Source organism: Podarcis melisellensis, assembly GCF_964234715.1.
Source record: "Podarcis melisellensis genome assembly, chromosome: 3".
Classification (NCBI taxonomy): domain Eukaryota; kingdom Metazoa; phylum Chordata; class Lepidosauria; order Squamata; family Lacertidae; genus Podarcis; species Podarcis melisellensis.
The window spans coordinates 32280428-32303741 of record NC_138530.1 but is presented as its reverse complement, the minus strand read 5'-3'; the positions used below and the strand labels follow the sequence as shown (position 1 = coordinate 32303741).

General features: G+C 44.3%; 1 protein-coding gene across 1 annotated transcript in view; it reads right to left on the bottom strand.

Moving 5' to 3' along the window:
* XDH (xanthine dehydrogenase) overlaps window positions 1–23314 on the bottom strand; it is a 55320-nt gene that overhangs the window by 20660 nt on the left and 11346 nt on the right. Inside the window, exons 4-20 of the mRNA XM_081903721.1 lie at window positions 20742–20850; window positions 19857–19983; window positions 19066–19127; window positions 17363–17431; window positions 16658–16720; window positions 15975–16061; window positions 14127–14268; window positions 12580–12672; window positions 11122–11273; window positions 10033–10126; window positions 8338–8447; window positions 5220–5404; window positions 4063–4237; window positions 3341–3430; window positions 2821–2990; window positions 2329–2452; window positions 977–1096 (exon numbers count right to left, since the gene is read on the bottom strand). Of these exons, the coding sequence (XP_081759847.1) occupies window positions 977–1096; window positions 2329–2452; window positions 2821–2990; window positions 3341–3430; window positions 4063–4237; window positions 5220–5404; window positions 8338–8447; window positions 10033–10126; window positions 11122–11273; window positions 12580–12672; window positions 14127–14268; window positions 15975–16061; window positions 16658–16720; window positions 17363–17431; window positions 19066–19127; window positions 19857–19983; window positions 20742–20850 (1972 nt within the window). The remainder of the gene's footprint in view (window positions 1–976; window positions 1097–2328; window positions 2453–2820; window positions 2991–3340; window positions 3431–4062; window positions 4238–5219; window positions 5405–8337; window positions 8448–10032; window positions 10127–11121; window positions 11274–12579; window positions 12673–14126; window positions 14269–15974; window positions 16062–16657; window positions 16721–17362; window positions 17432–19065; window positions 19128–19856; window positions 19984–20741; window positions 20851–23314) is intronic.

Below are 23314 nucleotides of genomic sequence, written 5' to 3'. Positions count from 1 at the left end.
GCCTTTCCATTCTGCTTGATAAAGTGCTGCATAACTTAGCCATGGTTGGGTCACTTCTAAAACATAACCTCACCTATTTTGCATCTGGGATTAGTGGCAATACAGAACAGAGATCCTCTACTTTTGACAGTTGTGTGGAAGAAAAAACATTTTGGTGAAGCAGTGTAAGTGTTGCAGGAGTGAAAAAAGCAGCACACAACCCAATTCCCTGTTCTTCACAACTCCCAGAGCTTCAAGATCCATCTCTTTATTGGATGCAGTCGCCCTACTTGCATCTCCTGTTCATTGGGATTAACATCAGTATCCAACCTTGCCGCTGAAATAAGTAAAACAGACTTCCACTCACATGACAGGACTTTCCTTTATTCACTTCCACACTGCAACCTCCAGCGTGCCCTCAAAATCTTCTCCAGAGGTTTGCAGGACCTCCAGAGCAGGTTTTGAGGGTGCATGGAGGGTTGCAAGATGGAGAAGAGGAAGTGGACCTCTAGTTACTCTGCAGAAGTCCACCTGTCCAGCAATGGATATACACTGGATAAAATCACAAGTGGTTTCCCTGCTGGAGCTAAGCAAGTCTGGGTCTAGCCAACGCTTGGATAGGAGACGATCTGGGACCATCTGCTCGGGGATATAGGTTGTATGGCTCTGGCCTATGAGGAATGGGCTTTATGCATGTAGGACAACACAATGGAAGAGGGGCCAACATCTGTACGTCAGAAGGGGCCCAAGAGCAGAAAAAGACTGCCCCCTATGGACAGAACACAGGCTATACACATATAGCACACAGACAGTAGCTGTATGGAGCTAAATAAATTATTAAATAAAAGGAATATTCTGTGCCCTAAATCTCTCTTTCTATTTTCACCCATCCATATCAGAATCATAGTAGTGAGAACTCAAATAGCTGCCTCCAAAGGATTTTTAAAAAAAATCTCGACTAATCATCCAGAAGGGGATTGCAGTAGTGTCACCTTACCTCAATGGTGACAATTGGTGTAAGGTCTTCATATGTGATCTTCACTGCTCTGGCAGCTCTTCGGGAATGTTCTTGTGTGTCTGCCAATATTCCACCAATGATGTGGCCAACACATGTGACCTACAAGTCAAAATACTTCAGTTTATTCACTGACTTCTGGGAATCTCAGTTCTGTTTTGTTCTTTGTGCTGTGGCATTTAATTTTGGACACAGTATCTTTGAAATGCATCTTCATTTAAAGGGGGAGGGTCAGGATTTTGAATTAAGACATGCAGTTAAATAACAGTAGGAGGTAAAACTTCAATGCACACAATCAGAAGTGACCCACGGAGTTCAAGTGGAAGTACTTGTTTTTCACATGAGAGTACACAAGATGGAAGCCTTGCACAATATGTCTGCACCAGCTCGATTCCCCTTGATTATCATTTCAAGCACAGCAAGTTTGTGCCTTATCCTATTTTCTGCTATTCATTCCCATGCTTAGAATTCTACTAACAAGTTCCGGACATGAATAACTGTTAATATTTCATCAGGGAGGCATCAACATCTTGCAATTAGTTTGCAGGTTATCTGTGCAATTATTTTAATTCCAGCCCTTGTCCCACGTATCCTCCTTCATTTAGTAGAGGTTCTCTTCATTTTTTTCTTTTCTTTTCTTTTTGAACATGCACAAATCTACTAATTCACTACAAAATTTCTTCTATTAATTTCTGAAGGGGAGTACGGGGGTGAAAAGGTACTGGAAGCCTTTGGGTAGGAAACATAAGCAAATATTTGGGAATATCCTTTCTAAAGAACCGGCAGATGGATTTTATCTCCTGATCTCAGCATTAAGCATCATAGCATTAAGCTTGGAGAGAAAGACCTCTGCCTCCTCTTCAAGGGTAAAAAACCCCAGCATCCCCCCCACCAACTCAGCAGTTAATGCAGTTTGAAATGCTGACTTGAAGTGGAGATTCAGGGCACTCTCTGTGTGTCTCCTATCTTATCTCCAGTCTTGGCTTCAAGTCCTGGAAGACCTGCTCCCTGCCTTGCAGGCCTTTTCCACCTGGCGTGGGAAAGCAAGGCCCGGACTGACTCCAACTACAAAAGTTGAGGCTGCTAAACAGACTCTTGGTCTGGGGTATTGTTTGGAGAGGGGCGTTGTTGCTGTTTAAAGATACAATATCAATATCTGAGGACAAGGAGGAGGAGGATGTGGTACTTTGCACTTTATTTACAGATTAGGAGATCTTAGAAAGCAGTTGGGGCTGACAGGCCAAACCTGGCCCAGAGTCTGCAGGTTAGCCACTCTTGCCTTTGATACAGCTTTGCACATTTTACAAAAGGAAAGGGAAAAGGTAACTACATACAGTGTCCTTTGCAAAGATGGTTTCATCATTAGCAATCCCAGTGACGTTACTCCCTGGAACATCCTTAGCGGAGACAAAACAGACAAAACCAGGGACGTTCTGGGCCTCTGTGGTGTCAACAGAACTGAGGAAACAGAACAGCACAGAGAAGCATTACTCTAAGTTATCTAGCCCCACAGCTCATGTAAGCAGTCTCTGAAGAAAGGATTCCCTAGAGCAAGTTTGGCCAAAATCCCAAAGCCTAAGTTGCCCAGCTGCTATGTGGCAGACTGGAGTCACAGCACAGCTTGACTCTTCTAGCCCAAGCTCTTCTTGCAAGCTACTCTCAGTGATGGAAACTGGCTACATGTTGTTGTTGTTTTGTAATATTCTTGAGAGTGGAGGAGGCAGAGGTGCCTGGTGCCTCTGAACTGATCCTCTAACTGTCAGAGTGGTGGGCACTTGGCTATCACTAGTGTAAGAAAATAGATCTGTTGCAGAAGCAATACATACACAATCTTGGCATGGGCTTTGGTGCTGGTAACTAGTGTTAGGTACAGCTCATTCTCGTAGTGAGGAATGTCATCACAATAGACTGCCTCCCCACTTGCTTGCTTGGCAGCTGAAAGATGCACAAGGGGTCTCCCCACCATGTCTTCAACCGACTGTCCAGGAGGCACTTCCTGTAACAAAACCAAAGGCTGGTCATACATGCCCAGGACTAGTGGTCAAATGTTGATGCTAATATTGCTGGCAAATATAGTATCTTCTCCAAAGTCTAAAATTCCAGAACTGGCAATGGGGCCATGAGGATGCTTAGAGCAGTAATCGTCATCACTTTCAGCCTCATGGAGAGCTCGTTCTATGCAGGAAGAAGTGCTCATTTAAACAAATAAAAAAGAGGAAAGAAGGCCAAAGTAAGAATGGGAATATGTTCTTGATCAATATGAGACCTGGGGAATGGAGACAAAGAGTAGCACATTTTATAGAGCTAGGAAATGGAAGGCATGATCATTTGGTTCCTCTTTCTTACCTGGAAAAACTGTACATTTTTAACAGGATCCTTGTGAAATAATTGAGTGGCGCTGGCATACCTAGCAGGGACTGTATCAGCAAGATTATTCTGTAAAAACATATTTGAAATCCAGTGTTAGTCTACTCATATGCCTCTTGCATTTTGCACAGAGCATTACTCTTATTTTAAAAACAAACAAACAAACCCAAAAACTTATGAACAGCTAATACTACCTATGCAACATTCCCTCTTTGTGACCTGTGTAAAAAATCAAATCACCCAATTTTGGTCCATCACTAATTGTTTGAGAGACGAGTGATTTGAGTAAGGAGTAAGTCCCCTTTTCCTTTCCAGATTTCCCCCTTTCCCTCCTCCTCCTCTTTTAGTCTGTTATGAGAACTGCCCATTCCAGACCATACCTTCATATCGTTGGAAAGGCCAGAAAGCTTCAAGGACCCAGAACCTACAGTGCAAAAAACCTACCACAAAAGTCTTATTTCCTCTGTTGTGGAGATGGGCAACTTGTGGCTTTCCAAATATTGTTGGACTACCAGTCCCATCATTCTTGATAATTGGCTATGCCTGCTGGGGCTGATGACAGTCCAACAATACTGAAAAAGCCACAGGTTCCCCATTACAGCCTTCTAGTATGCCAATTTCTAGAATTCAATAGAATCTGTCTCTACACACTATGGATTCCTGCTGAATCCTCAACCCGGCAAGAGGATGGAACCACTCACGTTGCCATTGAGTTCCCTGCCTAATTTCTGAAGCACCGTGAGATAGAACTTGAAGAAGAAGCTAAGGACAAGGGTCCGTCGGAAGTCCACCATGCCACCCGGGGCTGAAGGGGACAGGTTCATTTCGCCAGCCAGCAGGCGACAGGCTTCCTGCAAGAGCTTTTCCTTCCACTCCCTGTAGGGGCATAAACCATAAATTAACCCAAAACTCATTTCATTTGTTCCACAGTACTTAGGCCAGGTCAGGGGAGTTGTAACCCTCTGGATTATGTGGGGTTCTCCAGGTCCCATCAACTCTAGTCAGCATGGTCAGGGATGATGGAAGTTGTAGTCTCACAACATAAGGATAGCAACAGGTTCCCCATTGCTAACTTAGACCATGTTTATCTCCAATGCATCTGCATTGCTGATGGGGTAAGGGCAAAAAGAACCAGCGGTGTCAACATTTATCTTGTATTTATCTTGTATTTTCATCTTGTGAACAGCCTTGAGATCTTTTGATGAAGGGTAGTATTCAAATCTAAGAAATACAAAATAAATAAAAACACGGTAGCAGAAATTGTCAGCAAGGGGTTTGGCATCCAAGACTCTCATGCAGGTACATGATGTTATGAGGGTTGTTTTTTCCTTGAAGGGGTAGGACATATGCAAAGACCCTTCTAACCCCTAGATCCAGCAAGCTTTGAAATATAAGCCACACTAGCTTCCTGATGAGGTGATCACTCAGGCAATGGGCCATGAAGGGGAATAATGAAAAGGGGGTCTGTGTGAGATGGCAAATGAGCCCTCAGCTCACAAATAGTTAGAAGGACAATGTGAGAGTTGAAGAGTGAAGTGATGTGAGCCAGAAGAAAAAGCAGCAAGCTGGAAAGAGAGATAGAGAATCTGTTTGAATCCAAGGCTGCAAGATGGACGAAGCAAGGCCCTTTTCGGGGTGTTAATGCTGTGAACCTCTCCACTGTAGGCTCAAGGTTGTATATATGTGTCAATAAACCATATATCATAAAGACACCACAGTCTCCGCTGGGCCACATTCTGAAGAAAATGCAAACCCTGGGAATGCAAGGAACCCCTGGAGCCTTGCAACACTTGGAGATTGGGGTGGTGTGCAACAATAATTTCCTCTGTTACACAACATCAGGGTCTAATTCTCCTACCTTCCAATGAGCTCCTGACAAGTTTTAACAGCCAATACAGTTGTGGGAGCCATTCCTCCATAGCTCAGCTTAATATCTTGCACTTGATCAGTTCCTTCTTGAAACAGGACTCTCATCCCACAGGTCACTATAGCAATGTCATCCTCCCGCCTTGAAGCTTGCTTGAATGCTGAGAAATATTCACCCTAGGAGAAGAAAAGGAGACAAATGTTTGCCTCGATTTGTTCTCTTTGAGCACAGGTGGGATCAGGAGAATGGGCAGGTTCATATTCCATTTCTATACACAGAACTAAAAACCAGAAAGTTCCCAAAAATATGTATTTTATTTTCATCCCAGGGCAGCAAGTGCAAAAAAAAAGAAGCTGTTAATGCATATCAACATTTTAACCATTCATTCATTCGTTTGTTTGTTTGTTCATTTGTTTTGTTTGTTTGCTGCCCATCTGACTGGGTTGCTCCACCCACTCTAGGCAGCTCCCAACAAAAAAATAGTAAAAACACAAGACAACATCACACACTAAATTCATTCTGCAACTTAGACCTCTTCACTAAACAGTGCATAAAATTAATATGTAAGGCTAGTTGTTCACATGCTTCTTTCTCTAGGAACACTGGTCACTAACAGAAAAGTAGCAATGTCTGGATAGCAACGTTTTGAGTGGGTTAAGGTAGCCCTGGGCTAGTTGACTATACATTACCTCTAGTATCAGAATTTAGTGTTTCGTGCCCAGTTTGCCATGCAGTCAAGTGACAGTACCACATGTAAGATGGCAGAAGAGGCTGCAGTCTTGGACAGAGTTACTTCTAAATGAGACTTCTTAAAATGAGCAGGATTTAATGTTGTTTGATGTATGCACAGCAGAGGGTGCTGTGAGCTATATTTCTAAAAAGCAAAATTCACTGATTGGCAGATAGAATCACAGAACTGTAGAAATAGGAAGGAGGTTAAACCAGACATGGGGAACCTATGAACAAATGTTGTGGAACTTCTACTCCCATCTACCCCAGCAAGCATGCCTAAGGGTCAAGGATCATGGGAGTTGTACTCTCACAATAGCTGGAGGACCACCGATGCCTCATCCCTGGATTAAACCATCCCACTGCAACAATTCAAAACGTAAGTGTTTGGGTCGTCCTTTGCACTACTGAGTCTCAAACTACACTGCTGCAGGTGCCTGCAAAGCGGGCAAGAGATTCCCCCCGAGGCTGATAAAACACTGGAAAAGTGAAATCTAATCAACGGTTTCATGCAGTCAGTGCCAGTTTCTATCTTGCACTATGAGACACAGCACCTCTGGGGCCCATATTGCTCTGCCCTGAAAAAGAATGCAAGCACATTTCACTTTAGAGTATGGGGTTGTTGTTTTTCACACTTTCCACTGCATGTAGTTATTCTGTTTGTTGTATTTCAGAGGATAGACTTTGGGATACTTACTTATCAGCTTCCTTCCTTATCCCTCCAGTGATTACAGAGTGGCAGGACCAAACCAGACCAGTCAGTGAACTTGAGGGGGGGGGTTCAGATATAAAAGACAACAGGACTCTTGCACAGTCACTACATAACAGACTCTGACTACATATCCATGAATAGACTTTTGTGACAGCAAACCCAGGCTTATGATTGATTGATTGATTGATTGATTGATTGACTCTCTCACAAGTGTGTCCATATCCTCCATGTCTATCTCAGCCATGCTTTAATTTATTTATTTTTACATGTACACCTAAATTCATGAAGTACAAATCAGCCTGATTCACTGAGAAAGGAGGTCACAATCTTTGCCCATCTTTTCCCAGGACAGCAACTCTGACCGAGTTACATTTCTACAGGTAGGTGACAACAAAACCACTTGGCTCTGATTAATATATTCGAAAGCAAAGGACTCAGCAGGGGAAGGGGATAGGCCTGCCCTCCATTTAGAGTAGAGGTGGGGAATCTCTGGCCCTCCAGGCATTGTACTGTAACTCCCAACATCCCTGACTATTGAGTGTGCCTGTTGGGAGGAGGAATGTGAGTTCCTCACCCCTGAATTACAGGTTCATTCTGGTCCCTCATTTGTGGCACAGAAACAGTTATTCCATGCCAACTTAATAACGGTATACTCTATTGGAACAAGTGCTGAATCCATGAGAACAAAGGAAACCTAAAATAAATATTACATGTCCTCACTTAAAATCAATGGAATTCCATTGCTGGAAAACTACTGTAAGCTGGAGGAGTTCAAGAGGGACTTGTCCTCAACTAACCCTTACAATTTATTCCCAAACAAGTGCTTTCACTTCTGTCAAAAAGAGGCAAAAAAGAGGAACAAACTTGGTTCCTTTAACTAGCTGCCTTGAGTTTCCTTGAAAATTAGGCTAACTTCCCCCCACCATGACCACACAATAAAAAAACATGAATAAATAATACCATTTTAAATATAAGGGCTGATCCTGAGCAACTATCAAAAGAAATTGATCAATGAGCTCTTTTCCTAGAAGTAGAAGAGTTTGGATTTAATATCCCGCCTTTCACTCCCTTTAAGGAGTCTCAAAGCGGCTAACATTCTCCTTTCCATTCCTCCCCCACAACAAACACTCTGTGAGGTGAGTGGGGCTGAGAGACTTCAGAGAAGTGTGACTGGCCCAAAGCTCACCCAGCAGCTGCATGTGGAGGAGCGGGGAATCGAACCCGGTTCCCCAGATTACGAGTCCACCGCTCTTAACCACTACACCACACTGGTTCTCGGGCCTGAGAAGCAATGGGGGCTGAATAATGTGGTAATATCTCTCTCTCTCTCTCTCTCTCTCTCTCTCTCTCTCTCTCTCTCTCTCTCTGTGTGTGTGTGTGTGTGTGTTACATACATACTCCTTCTTGTGCATATTTCAAAATGTCCCAGGGCTGTACTTCACTTGAAGTAGCTGGGGAGTATATTGGTTATTTTCTAGGAACTAGCAAGTGCTGTCTTTCCTTCATTTTCCTTTCATTTTTGTGATCTTCCTGCGTTCCTGAGGATACTCACCTTTCCTTCAAGGACGGATCAGTAGAACCAAGAGAGATTTTGCCTTCCCATTAAAGTAACTGTTGCTCTCTACCTAGCTTTCAAAGCAATGCTATACTGTATTCCAATCACCTCACCTTCCTGCTGAAGGGAATCTCAACCGAGAGCAGTATTTCCTGAGGTTTAAGCTTAGTCTTCCTATAACCAGTGAAGAATGTCTCATCCATCCTTATAGTCCTCCTTCCCTCTGCAAAAAAAAGACATTACACAGTGGGTGGAATGTGTAGGGAAATCATATTCCATTTCATTCATTCTTAGTGGGAGTGTTGCTGGTTTTGAGTCTCTGCAATGAGAAACTATGGAGCTATACTTAATGGAAGACTACCGTATTTTTTGCTCTATAAGACTCACTTTTTCCCTCCTAAAAAGTAAGGGGAAATGTGTGTGCATCTTATGGAGCGAATGCAGGCTGTGTGGCTATCCCAGAAGCCAGAACAGCAAGAGGGATTGCTGCTTTCACTGCGCAGTGATCCCTCTTGCTGTTCTGGCTTCTGAGATTCAGAATAGTTTTTTTCTTGTTTTCCTCCTCCAAAAACTAGGTGCGTCTTGTGGTCTGGTGCGTCTTATAGAGCAAAAAATACGGTATATTCTAGCAGCTATAGTCATGCTGTAAAGTATATTCCCATAATGTGTGGGGGGGGGGGTTTCTCTTGTGTACTGTCAGGTATTGACTGGCATCAGCAACTTTTTGCAGGGTTAGGGTCTCCTGAAGCCCAGTCTAAATGGGTTAAGCAGGACATCCTTGCTGACAAAACTTGGGAAGGCAAACTCATTAACCCAGGACAGGCGGAAATTGGTATCAAATCAGAGGCTAAAAGGAGGCACTGTTGTGGCAGGGGGCATCCCCAGCATGGGGAGACCCCAAAGGAGTAACATCCTTTAGGGAAGAGCAAGGGGTGGGGTAGGGACTCTCTTGGTTGTATTAGCATAGATTTTCCTCTCTGGGCGAGAGCCAAGGATGGAGGGATGTTGGGTGGAGTAGCCACATTTGAGAGGCAGGTTGGTTTCATGTATACACCCTAAGTGTTTGTGGTTATGTGATGGCTTCAGTGGTAATCTGGAGTGAGAGGCAACAGGGAAGGAGATGGTTGTCAACAGGAGAGATGCACCCTGCAAGGTTTAATGAGAGGGTTTTGTTTGAGCACCTTCTCATATATGATCAAACCCAGCTTGCCAAAGCACAACCACAGAGGGGTGGTGTGGGTGTGTTAGGGAACACACTTAAGCTCACAAGTACAGTTGCCCAACACTATTACATGGGAATTGAGTGTGCACCCATGAACGGGTCCGACAGTCCTCTTTAATGGTCAAAGATTCTGTGACAGGAATGCAGAGGTTCCTTGACAGACATTAATATGTGAACAGTGTAAACCCTTTTTGACCACTTGGATACACACTGCATATGAGCTACCAATACTGCCAAATACAAAATACTGCCTCATATGAACTGCCAAACGCTGCAAAATTTCAAACACTGAAATCAATCCAATACAGGTAGAAAATATCTGGAGGGCATTTAGAGGCTATCTTTGCATTCAGAGTGACCTGGAAAAGATTCACCATCAAAATCAACAAAGCAAAAGAAGGATCTACTGGAGCAATGCTACCAAGTGTTATCCACCAAAGCTGATGGGAACAACAGGCGCTGCAGTGCTACCTGATTCACCCCAGAAAGAACAGAGGTACAAAAATCCCTGGGCTGATATCATTATCCTAAGTGAGCCAGAAGATGGTTGATGATGCACCTTCTGCCATTCTTACTTAAAGCTTACCATTTGATGCCAAGGTCAGTTTGCTCCCACTTGCCATAAACACTGGATTTAGGTCAGATATTGGACTTGCAGTCATTATATTTCCCCCAAGAGCCTGAAGCCAAATACAGAACGTGGTTGGGTTAGAAAGCAGCCAGAAAGGCATTGCGAGAATACTTCTTTCCATTTAAACACTGTTACTGAATTATCAAATCCGGGTGGGGGCAGCACCCAACACAGGGGTGGAGCAACATGAGTGAGGGATTTGCTGGAGTCCAAGCCACTTGCAGGAACGGGACCCAATCTGAGCCTCTCTCTGCCTACTGTATACTCCATACTCCATATGCCATTGTATCTCAGCTCCCATCAGCACCAGACAACAATCGGGGTGAGGAGAGCATGGTATAAGAGGCAACATATGTCTTGATACCATTTGCTGTTAATCACTAGAGTGAGGAGACTGCATTCAAGTCCTGCTTGCAGGCTTGCCCAGGGCATCTGGTTGGCCACTGTGAAAATGGGCTGCTGGACCAGATGGACCTATGAGCTGATCCATCAGGGCTTTTCTGAGGTTCCCCAGCCCTACTCTAGAGCTCTCTTGCTCAGTGCCTTTCCCCAACTCCAGCACTTCTCACCTATAATGCCCCTTCATGTGAGTAATGTGCAAAGGGCCTAGAGTCAAACTGGAAGTAAAACTGCAAAGCAAGGCAAGATTCAAAGGAAAGGCGCATCGTGCCTGCCTGCTATTTTCTCATTTGAGGCTTTCCGCACTTCCAGATAGACTGTTTATTTATTTATTTAACAAAAAATAACAACAAATTATTAGCCTGCACTTCAGTGCAATTATTGTTCCACTTTTCTGACTGTGAGTCATCTGACAAAAAAAAAGTGACAGAAAATTGCACTGGAAAATGCAGAATAGGAACTGATAGCTGTCAGTATCATATAACCTCCATGCAAACACGTCAGGATGAATAAGTAACAGGCACAGGCACCGTATAATCTTGTGCAAGTTTGTGCAAATGTATTGGCATGAATTCTCAAGGAACAACTGTCCTGAAAGCTACCTTTGCTCAAATCAAACGAAAAAAAGGTCTTGAGAGCACTTACAGCAACATTTCGGATCTGAGGCCCTGCAAACCACCTCAGTTGTTCTAGGACCGCTTGAAACACCTCTGATTTGTAAGGAGGAAGGTGAGCCACCGCTTTTTGCAGAACTTCTTCCATGTGGCTCAGAGTGCATGAGGCTCCAAAACTAATTCCTGGAAAAGCAGAGACACAAGAGGGATTTGGCTGGTAGCTATAACGTAGTTTTTCAAGATGAAAGAGCTGCCCTGAGGCCTTGGCAAGCCTTGGCAGTGGCGTCGCAATGGAGGGGTGGGAGGCGGTACGCCCTGGGTTCCATGTCTGCGGGGGTGACAAGAAGTCACCCCGCAGGGGCTCGTGGCGGCGCAAGCAGCCATTGTGCTGCCGCAGCCACCTCTGGAGGACCCTCCGTTCGCAGCTACAGCCGCAAGCAGAGGATCCCAACGCCGGCAGCAAACCACTAAGTACAGTGCATTGCAGCATCACACGCATGCACTGTATGTAGTGACGCCGCACATGCGCTGTATAGCGGTTTGCCGCCAGCACCATTCCAGCTCCGTACGGATGGTGCTGGGATCCTCTGTTCACAGCTGTAGCAGCGCCAGAGGGATCCTGGCACCGTCTGTACGGTGCTGGAGCGGCATTGGCGGCAAACCACTATACAGCGCATGTGCAGCGTCGCTACATACAGTGCATGCGTCGTACGTAGTGATGCCACACATGCACGTTACATAGTGACGCCTGCCCCAGGTGTCACAACATCTTCCTTCGCCCCTGGGCCTTGGTAGTATTTTAAGACCTCTAAACCAAGAGGCTGTGGCTTCTTGGAAGCATTTTATTACCTTCAGCTTGTATCTTGGGAGTTCCTGGGGCAACAGGAACTCTAAACACAGTTAAAGGATGTTAAAGCTGTCAGCATGTCAAGTTCAATGGAGACTGGTCCATTTGGCCGTATGAGGCAGTGCCCAACCTGTGCTGGTCTCCCTGCCTTCTTCTCCACCAGCCCCAATGGGCACCAGCCACCACTGAGCCAGTTGCCACATTTAGAGGATGCAGAGGCAGGAAACTATTTCGGATGTGCCACTTTTTGCGAGAAAGGCAAGGAGTGGCTGAATCTATGCTGTGCTGGGTGTGTTATCAGCGCAGACACACTACAACATGGGGGTTCACTCCCTTAAAGAAAAAAATGAGGCGGTTTGTTCAGCAGCATGCTCACTAATAGTATGCAAAGTAGACAATTATTTTCATTTTGGAACTGCCTACATAAATGCAATTGGTACACCTTGGCCTCAGGAACAAAGAAGGTATCAGAGCAGGGGATCCACCTACTCACTGGATGAGTAGTGGGCGGGAGACAGGCCTGTGGACCTAATTAGTGACAAATCAACATCCAGAATCCTTTGCATTGCTTAGAAGTCTTTCCCTGCACATTCCTCAGGCCCACGGCCTGTCTCCTGAGGCGATAAGCATGTTGCTACTTACCCTCCTCAGTGTGCTGAACAGAGTTCATTTCAGGGATCCAAGTTGGTGCTATGATCACAGGGTACAGCATGTTCTTTAACCGCATTTCAATACCTCAAGGAAACACAATCCAATGAGGTCAATGCAAACATGGCAGCCGGCCAGACTTAACAGGTTTACCAATGAAAGAGCAGGGCTGTTACTTAACAGGCCCAGCCCACCGAAGCCTGTTTCTGTGACAATATCTATAGTGACTCTTAGAGCTTTCGCCTGAACAATCTCTCCACAAAGCATTTGCACTGTTTTGCCATGGAAGTTTAAGGTCAAGGGCCAAAGGGATTCTCCATTGCAGCTAGCAAAGTCAACAAACACTGCCTCAGCACACACAGTTTGATTTCTACAGGAAATTACAAGATTCTAGCTAACATGGCATTAGCAAACCATGAGGGTAAACATCAAGAATGGGGACAATAGAGACTTAGAAAGGATGTTTTTTGGGAGATTTAATTAGTCTGGCTACTTTCCACTCCTTACCTAAAATGTGCATTGTTTTCATATATGTAAAGGTCACCTCTATACTCTCAGAGGGTAACAAAACCAACTTGCCATTAGGTTCTGGAACCCCAACATCTGCACTGGAAGGTGCAGTTTGCCAGGAGCCTGGCCAAGGGTGGGGGCATGCTCAGATTCTTCATGCCAATCTAAGGCACTACATGCTTTGCATGCAGAAGGTTCCAGAATGAATCCCTGGCATCTCCAGGCATGGCTGGGAAGGACTGACACTCTTGAGAGCATCAGACAAGATTGAGCTAGATGGACTAATGGTAAAGGTAAAGGGACCCCTGACCATTAGGTCCAGTCGTGGCCGACTCTGGGGTTGCAGCGCTCATCTCGCTTTATTGGCCGAGGGAACCAGAGCAGCGCAAGGAAACGCCGTTTACCTTCCTGCCAGAGCGGTACCTATTTATCTACTTGCACTGGTGTGCTTTCAAACTGCTAGGTTGGCAGGAGCAGGGACCGAGCAACGGGAGCTCACCCCGTCGCGGGGATTCGAACCACCGACCTTCTGATCGGCAAGTCCTAGGCTCTGTGGTTTAACCCACAGCGCCATACGCGTCCCAGGACTAATGGTACAGCTTAGTGTAAGACAGTTTCCTATGTTCCAGATGAGCACATCAATTATACCTCAAATCTCAACTATTAAAAAGCTCAACTATTACAATGGAGGTAGGGCAAGCTCTTAAGACACTTTAAAGAAAGGCATAGGTAGATTCTTAACCAGGCAGGCAATTTAAGGCCTTGTCCATACTTCTGTTTGTGCCGCCTCTTTCCTCCAGAGAAAACCTGATCTTTACAGCTGAATCGGAGCAAATGTCAGGCAGATTTTCCATGGATTGACATTTGCTCTGATTTAGAGGGGTTTTTCCCTCAGGGAAAGCAGTGGGGAAAATAGCAAACTGCTCAGACCTATGCTTTCTGGGCCTGGAACAAGCAGAAGTGTGGAAGAACCCTTAGCCTTTGCATTGTACTGACAAAAAACTCAAACAGAAACTGAGTTCTTTCCTTACCTACTTCAGTGTTCCCCACCACAAGTTTGGCAGCTGGGTACTGAGCTTTGAGCACCAACAGTTCCTTGAGGCTTGAGGGCTGAAACCACATCACTCGCTCCCCTTTGAAGCACAGTTGTTTCTGAGGCTGATCAGTGTGAGTCTGAGGAAACAACACCAGATTTAGCTTCAAATCACAATACGTTGGCACAGGAGCAAGGAATCTAGGCTCTGTTTGATTCTTCCTATGGTGAAGCAAGACTGAAACCATAAAGCTATGACAAGAAACAGAAAAGTTAGAAGTAGTCAGCTGTTACTGTTGTGCTTTGGTGTGTCACACCTTTATATGGTGCCTTGCAAAGTTTTCACAGGCAAAACAAAACCATATCTTAGGTGAAAGCAACACCACAAGGTAACTTTGTCCTTCAATATACATGTAGCAAATAGCCTTCCAAAAGTCCTTGAAGTTTAACCTTCCAATGCTTTGGGCAGATCATTATGATTATGAACCTCAGCCACTTCTTATTCCATGTACCTTCATAAAGAAAGTGAGATCTTTCAAATTTGCTTAAGGGGGGGGGAGTGTGATTGTCATGTGTAGTTTGACCCTTAAGCAGGTGTTTTTCAGCTGGTACTCACATGGAACTCAGTTCCAGCACCTCTCAGGTGGGTACCTTTGCCATTATAAGAGAACAAGGTATATATTTGTGGTGAGTTCCAGCACCTCTTTTTTCTAGAAAAATAGAACTGCCCTTAGGTGAGTTTTACAAGTGTCAGAAGCATCCATAGAGCAGCTGGAGGAATGAAGTTTGGATGGGATGCATGTGCTAGCCTCATGTTCAGATGTCCCTATCCTCATAGGTCAGGGCTGAGGAACCTTTTTGGTGTGGCAGGCCTGATCTCTATCTCCCCCACCCTGCTGGACCAACTTTGAAAAGTGGGCCAGACCATGCACCTGTCAAATAATTTGACATCTTATTGAATGCACAGGTTGTTCCCACCCCCTAGATGTGGGTGTGACCTGGCAGAGGCCCCCACCTGTCATGTAGGAACATAGAAAGCTGCCTTGTTCTGAATCAAGCCATTGGTCCGTCCAACTCAGTGTCATCTACACATATTGGCAGAAGCTCTCCAAGATTTCAGACAGGGTTCTCTCCTAGTCCTACCTGGAAGTACCAGAGACTAAACCTGGGGTCTTCTACCACTGAGCTTTGCCTCTTCTCCTGGCTGTGCTCAGTGTTTGTTTGAAGACAATTATCTGAACACAAATAAGGGTCCTCCACCAAGGCAAGGACTATGAATGACCAGGGGACCAGCAGAGCTTAACAACCATCGCTCAAGGTCAATGGACAGCCTTCAGCCACTCACTACCTCAGAATATCCTACCCCACAGGCCAGTTGGAATGATAATATGGAACAATCATATGTCCATCTCCAGGAACTTCATGAGGAAAGACCAAGACACAAAGGCAGTTAAGAAGTTGTATATCTCTGTGCCAGGGCTATCCTAGGATTGCTATACCGATACAACAACTCCAGTCTACACAAACATGGAATAACAAGTTGTTCTGTTCTCCATTGCTTCATATCTTGGGTCATAGGAAGTGCTTTTCCCTATGGAACTGTAAACTCTCAGAGATAACAGCCCTTCTGTTGTGTACAACTATATTTTCCCAAGATTTTGCCTCTCTCCAGTTGTGTTTAAGTGATTCACTGCTTAAACTACAGAGGCTGAAGTGAATTAATGGTCTATTGTCCCAAGGCATCATCTCAACATGTTCTCAGCCCATGCACAGAACTCAATGGATACGTAAATCTTCCATGCAGGAGGAACACAACAAGAAAGTCATGAGAAGAGAATGTTCTTACCAATAACTCTGGTGGGAATATCGGCTCCTGAGTAGGGTCCAAAGGCTGGAACTCAGATGGATTGAACAGCTCTGAGGAGATCAATCCCTGAAGAAATTGTCATTGGTTAGTGCATATATATATTTTCTCACTGTTAAAGAAGATTACTATTTGTATGTCTTATACAAAACATATCAATATTACTAGCCCAACACAGAGCAGTAGTAAAATCCTCATAGTGATACTTTAAAAAAAAAAATCCTTGCTACAAAAAGGACTTGAAACAATCACAATATTTGTTTAATAATGAACATTTAACTTTTTAATATACTTATCATGGTTTAAATAGCTATACAGATACACATTCCATCAATAGCAAGGAAGCACCTTGGTCCACAGAGGACCTCCATGACCTAACAAGAACAACTGCAGTTGAATTAAATTGTGCACTGCTTCTGCTAACTCCCACTCACAACCTGTTCTCCCAACAAGATACCGGAAGGGGCTCAGCTCATTGTTAGCCTCCCTCCCTCCGAGATCACTCACTATGTTCCAAAGGCTGATGGCACACCATTTCAAGACCAATAAATAAAGGTATAGCTTCATCTGTACTTTGCTTAAGCATGGCGTGATATTCTATATATTTATTTCAACAAAAGAAGATGGAAGAAGAGGAACTACAGTAATAGGTTTGGGGCACTTACAGCATTGTTCTCTTTTCCATTCATGCAACAGCCGTTCACTTTTTCTCCACAGCAACCCTGACCCTATTTGGAGGCGAGAGAAAGAGCAACATGGGAATCAGGAACTTTCTTACATGGAGATGAAATGTCATTTGTTCTCTCTTTCCATTTAAAACAGCAACTGCTAAGATATAAGGCACACACATAAAAGATTTAAAAGGACACACACTATTTTAGATGATTACGAACAGAGAAAATCCTAACAAATACAGCTGTCCTTACCCTACTTACTTGGGAATAAGCCCCACTGAAATAAGTATGTTTTAAATAGAGCAAACTCCCAGGCAGGTGTGAATATGGCTGCAGACTTACGTTTATATCCAGGAGTGCCAAGAGACACGTTCTGGGGTACTGGTATACCAGACCCATAGTCAGCAGGTACCCCAGACTCTGGGCTTTTTTTTTCCTTTTTCTTTTCTAAAAGTAAGGCCCAGATTCAACTAATGTGGTTCACTAGGAGATACCAGCACAACACAGCTTTCCCCATCCTTCTCCCGGATCCCTTTCACATTCCACTCTGAAGGGTCAGGAGTACCCCCAAAAGAGAATGTAGGTGAGGAAAGGGGGATCAGTCCATCTCACAAGCATAAATGCTTGTGCATTCTCCTCTAGGAAATATATGAGGGGTTTAAGAGACAACCAACATTAAACCATTAACCAACTTACCACATTATTTTGCTTTCCAGCCATGCAGCAACCAAGACCATTAACTTTATTCCCACAGCATCCCCCATCCTAGATGGAAAGAAATGTTTCAAAAGAAGCTCCATCACAGCTATATTAATTTAACACATTTGCTAATGAAACCATTTAACCATACAGATTTAGGGCTCATTCAAGAATTCAAGGTTCCCATACCTCCATTAATTCTCCATAGTCCGTATGGAATTCTGCTACAAGTCCACTCACTTTTTCGAGGTGGGCGGCGTTGCAGCCAGGCATCCAGGGCCCTGCAGTGATCTGGTGGGGGACTGGAATTGGCGCCCTCCACGTCACTGTCCAGGCTCCATCACTGGTGCTGGGCGGGGCCCCGCCCATGGGTGGTCCTGCTGACCAATCAGCACCCATGGGAGGCGTGGCCACGGGGAACCCTGAGCTGGCTCTCCCAACTCACCCACCCTCTTTTTATGCTTTTCTATGACACAACCTTGCTATGGACAAATGTCAGCCGCCATATTGTTGGGGCCGCGTGGGAATTTTTCCCACTTGGCAAATTGGCACCAGTCATTTGGCTTTCGCCTACCTTATAGCAATCATCACAACTTTGTGAGATTAGGAATTAGGTAAGCCTTTGTTTGGATAGAGGGGAGATTGTAGTCTCCGCCTGCCCCTCCTCATTAAGGGTATCCTGTTAAAGGGATTCGGGAGTGTGGATTCTGTCTGATGCCCAGACATGAGCTACGGCCATGTGCCCCTATTTGATTTAAGTCATAGGGCTCCCCCTATTGGTGGTTTACTTTTAAATGGACTCCCTGCAGATGGGCAGGAGTCGAGATATAGCCTGGCTTCACCCAATGTTTTAGCTAAACCACTCACATCTGTAACCAATAAAGTTTGGCTTATTTGAACCCATAAACCTACATACTAGTATCCGTGTGTTTATTATCCACTAGGGAACTGCGGATCACGGAGTCTTGGCATGCAAATCACTGCCTAAAGACTTCCCCCCCCCCCTTAATCCAGATTTTCTCATACCATCTCCTTTCTAGAGTATCACTTTCCCTAAACAGACTTAAATTAATGAAGTGAACACCAGTTTGAAATAAATTTGCCAGCATGGGATATCATCTTCAAGGATGCTTTTTATTGTACCAGTCCTACTTAAATGAATGGGAGCCATGGAAGGGCAGAGTGTTCTTTCACATCCCATATAATTTCAATAGAGTTTGCACCAGAACTCCTCCAAGAATCATGATCTGTTCCAGAAAATCCAGACTTTAGAACAAATCCTCCCTGCCCCCATTAGAAGTGCTAGCTCTGTAAAGCATAGGTAGGCAATGTGGAATGTGCCTTCCATATGTTGCTAGACCACAGATGGATGGGAGCTGGAGTCCCACAACATCTGGAGGATGCCATGTTCGCTACCTTTGCTGTAACCACATTTGTGGCAAGATTGCTAAAAATTGGAAGAGGCCCTGGAGAAGTGATAGCAAACTGATTTGTATCCAATGTTAGTCCTGTTCAGAGTAGGCCCACTGAAATTCAAAGACATGACTAATGTACAACCATTAATACGAATGGGTCTGCTCTGAGTAGGACTAACATTGGACACAGCAGACCAACCTTTTCTGTTTTAGGTGTATAATCCATTGGCATTGATCAAAAGCTAGCCTAACTCTACGAAATGCTTTTGATCTCTGGCTTCTTACCTTTGCAAATGTCCGGTAACCCTCCAGAATGGGCCTGTATCCAGTACAGCGGCAGAGATTTCCTGAATCACCGAATCAAGTTGCAGAGGTTAGGAGTCACTTAAGGATGTACAAGAAAAAAACTGATATTTATTTTGGCTCTGCTCTACCATGGAGGACATTAAACTTTCTGAGGATATCCAAAAGGGGAATTCGCCCCCCAGAGAAATGAGTAAGTATCATTGTGGTTCTATATAACTTTGAAAATGGGATTCCAGTCTCAAATGGCATCACAACCACAACCTCCAGGTAACACAGAACTGACCTGAATTGTTTGCCAAACTTCCTTTCCAAATGTTTGCCCAGCTTTGCTGCTACATTACTAGTTAATAAATTTTGCCTTGTAAACTCTCTACCTTACAAGGATTATCTGAGGGCCAAATGGTAAAAAAGATGAAGAAATTTTGTGCAGTATTTTCCCTAGCAGTTTTTAAAAATATATAAGATGTTTCACCCACCCCCACCCCGCAATTATCTAATTCCATCAGGAAAGAGTCTAATTGGAATGGATGAGGGGGTATGTTAACTTTTTATTTTTAAATAGCACACATACTCTGCTGAGTCACAATGACAGGGCCATTCCCACCACCGCCAAGGATGGCAAAGCAGCTGAAGGCAGCTGGCTTTCTTTTCTTAATGTCCAAGAGGTAAGGTTGAGCATTTCTCCAATCATATATGCAGCCCCCTCCCCAAAAAATCAAGTTGTGTCGTGGGGGTTGGACAAAAGTTAGTAAGGTTCAAAAACCTTTCACCTTGGAAAGCATCTTCAATTGCTTCCATTTTGGGTTCAGGCTGATTGCGAAGGAGCGTGTACATGGACATAACAATGCCAGGAGTGCAGAAACCACACTGAGACCCATGGCTTTTGGCTATTCTTTCCTGGAAGAAGGCAAGGACAGAAGGCTCTTATTAGTATGACAATGGTCCCCTTAGTTGATCCAGGACTGAACAAGGTCTTGCCGAAGAAGGCACAGAGTTCAGAGGCCTAATTTCTTAAGTAATCACTAACCACATCTGCTGTGGTATGTGTGTAATTGTGCTTTATCCTTAATGGAAACACCATGCTTAAATATGTGCCTAAAACATACACATTCTTCATTTGAGGATTCACTGCCAGGAGTGATGTACTCAATCATAATCACTATAATATTTCTTCTTTCAGCGGTTGAAACTTTGAAGAAAAAAACACATTCATTCTCCTACCCATGTGCACAAGAGCACAATCTCAGTACTGTTGCTATGGGTTTCATGCAGTGTCCATTTTTCCTGTGAGACTTCCCAATTCACCCTGCATAGTTTGTCAATACATAGTTGCAATAACTATTCAACTTGGTTCCATCAGTAAATGTAATAAGCATACTCCTGCTTTGCTCCCAAGATGACTACCAAATAGCTCAGAAGGGTACAATGACTTCATCTTGATGAACTGTATCTACTCTTGGTGAACCATACACTTTTCTCCAACTAGAGAGCATCCTCCTCTTTCCTTTAGCCAGCTGCTTGGCTGCCATACAATGCCTGAATTGATTGGGAAAGGGCTTACAAAACACATAAGGCTTAGCAATTCACTGTGCCTTGGGCAAGGTAATATGGAAGGCCAGGGACTGTTAGAATATAGGTTCAACTCCACACCTTACCTGTACTGGGTGCAGCCTTGTCTTAGTGCTTCCTATGCCTTCAATGGTAGTTACTGCTACATGGTGGAGAGCACAGATAGGAAATAAACAAGCATTTGCAGAAAAATGTCTAGAGCCATGAGTTAAGGAAGCTGTTCACTTTGTAAAATTGCTTCCTGGTAACACTAATGAAAGCCAATGGGCTGTTGGCTTGTACTGAAACTGCCTACACAACATTGGTCAGAAGCAAGTTGTCCTAGCAAGCAAATATTGCAGAAGGGTATACATATTGGGCTATGTACACATTGCCATTTCCTCAGGCTTCAGCATTATATGTAGAGGGTGTGTATACTTGTGAAGAGATCCATGACCTGGAATATGGAAGGCAGATTGAGAGTATATGGGTAAAAATTGTAGGAGAGGGAAACAACAGTGACCTTACTATAGGTGTCTGCTATAGACCTCTAAGCCAGACTGAAGACTTTGATGATGCCTTCCTACAGCAGATTACCAAACATTCAAAAAAGGAGAGATATAGTAGTCATGGGATACCTCAACTGCCCCAATATCAGTTGGAACTCAAACTCTACCAAGAATGCAAGGTCCAACAAATTCCTCCATTGCCTCACTGACAATTACATTTCCCAGAAAGTGGAAGAAGCAACAAGGGGATCATCTATCTAGGACCTGGTCCTTGAGTTTCATGATACAGAGGCAAGGGAAAGCAGAGTGTAGTTGGACATACACTCTGAACTTTAAGAAGGCTGATTTCAAGAAGCTTAAGAAACAACTGAGTGAGATCCCATGTTCCGAAATACTCAAAGAGAAGGAAGTCCAAGATGGATGAGAGTTTCTTAAAGGTGAAATACTGAAGACACAAGGCAGACAATTCCAACAAGAAAGAAAAATGGGAGGCATTTAAAGAAATCAGTGTGGCTGCATAAGCAGCTTACAGATGAGCTGAGATTCAAGAAGGGCATGAATAAGGAAAGAAAGCGGAAATCACAAAGGGAGAGTACACAGGAGTACGGTAATCAACAGTTGCAAGCCCTCTGCATGGATAAGATAGAGAAATGTGATTGGGCAACAGAGAGAGGGTGGAGATGCTCAATACCTACTTTGCCTTTGTCTTCACCCAAAATGAAAGCAGTGACCAACCTGGTGATAACAGGATAAATGATGCAGCCTGAGATAGGCAAAGAAGTGGCAAGTTACTTTACAGTAAAGGAATTCAAATCTCCAGGGCCTGATGAGCTGCACCCAAGGATTCGAAAGGAGCTTGTTTTAAGCCAGGAAGGTGTACTGTACATAGCCTTAATGATATAAATCCAACATGGGCTCCGACCCAGATAGAGTCATGGGCTGCAAGGTGTTCTATGCAACTAGAAGCTCAAGACATAGGATGGAAGTGATTGCTGTGCCTCTTGTGTTGTGAGATGGATGGGAAGACACCACACACACTCCTCATGTGCTACAGGCAGGTATCACATTGGATGTGCGCACAGATATACATCCATGTTCCATTTGAGTGCATGGTTCCCAACCCAGTAAAGGAATTCATGCTCAGAATTTCACAGGAAACCCAATAAAGTTTCCCAGCTCCCCAGGCCCCAAACTGCTGAACAATCATTTCCAAAGCAAGCCCATACAAACTACTAAAGCCAACATTCTGAAAATGGGTGAGTTTGATAAAAAGGGTGGGCTATGAACTCCTAAAGATTTAAATTAAGTTTGTGCTGCTGTGAAGAGAAACAGGACAAAGGGAAGCAAAGCAGGGAAGATGAGCTAAGAAGAGACCAAGAGAAGAGTAGATTCACTCAGTATACTGATACTGAACTTTGGCACAAAACTGTCCATTACATTAAAGCAAACATTAATCTTACTAAGCAAACAAATCTGGGAAAGGCCAGTGGGTTTTAATAAGCACCCTTATCAGATGCTAAAGCTAGGAAATCAAGATAACAGCAGGGGGCAAAACATTTGGATGGGCCGTAACACACGGTAATCATGTGCTTTGCCATTTCAAGGAAACCAAAAGGATTGCACTGGCCAGGAGTGATGAAGCTGCCATCCCCCAGAAGTTGCTTGACTCCAGCTCCCATCGTCCCTGATCATTGGCCATGCTGGCTGGGACTGATGGGAGCTGAGAGCCAAACCATACCTGGAGGCACCAGGTTGGTTCTCCCTACTCTATACAGTGAGATTGTGAGCCAGCCCCAATTCTTGGTATTTTAAAAGGAAGACTAACAGCACCATGCTAAGCACTGTGTCTGTTCAGACGCAAGTCCTCAGTGGGGCTTGTTGTTATTGTTTAGTCGTTTAGTCGTGTCCGACTCTTCGTGACCCCATGGACCAGAGCACTTCTGTCTTCCACTGCCTCCCACAGTTTGGTCAGACTCATGCTTCGAGAACACTGTCCAACCATCTCGTCCTCTGTCGTCCCCTTCTCCTTGTGCCCTCCATCTTTCCCAACATCAAGTAAGTGGGGCTTACTCCCACACGAATGACGATATACTTGCAGCCCAAATGATTACATAAAGGAAGACCCAGCTGGCATATTGTGGAGCTGCATGAGGCTTGGATGTAGTGCCAAG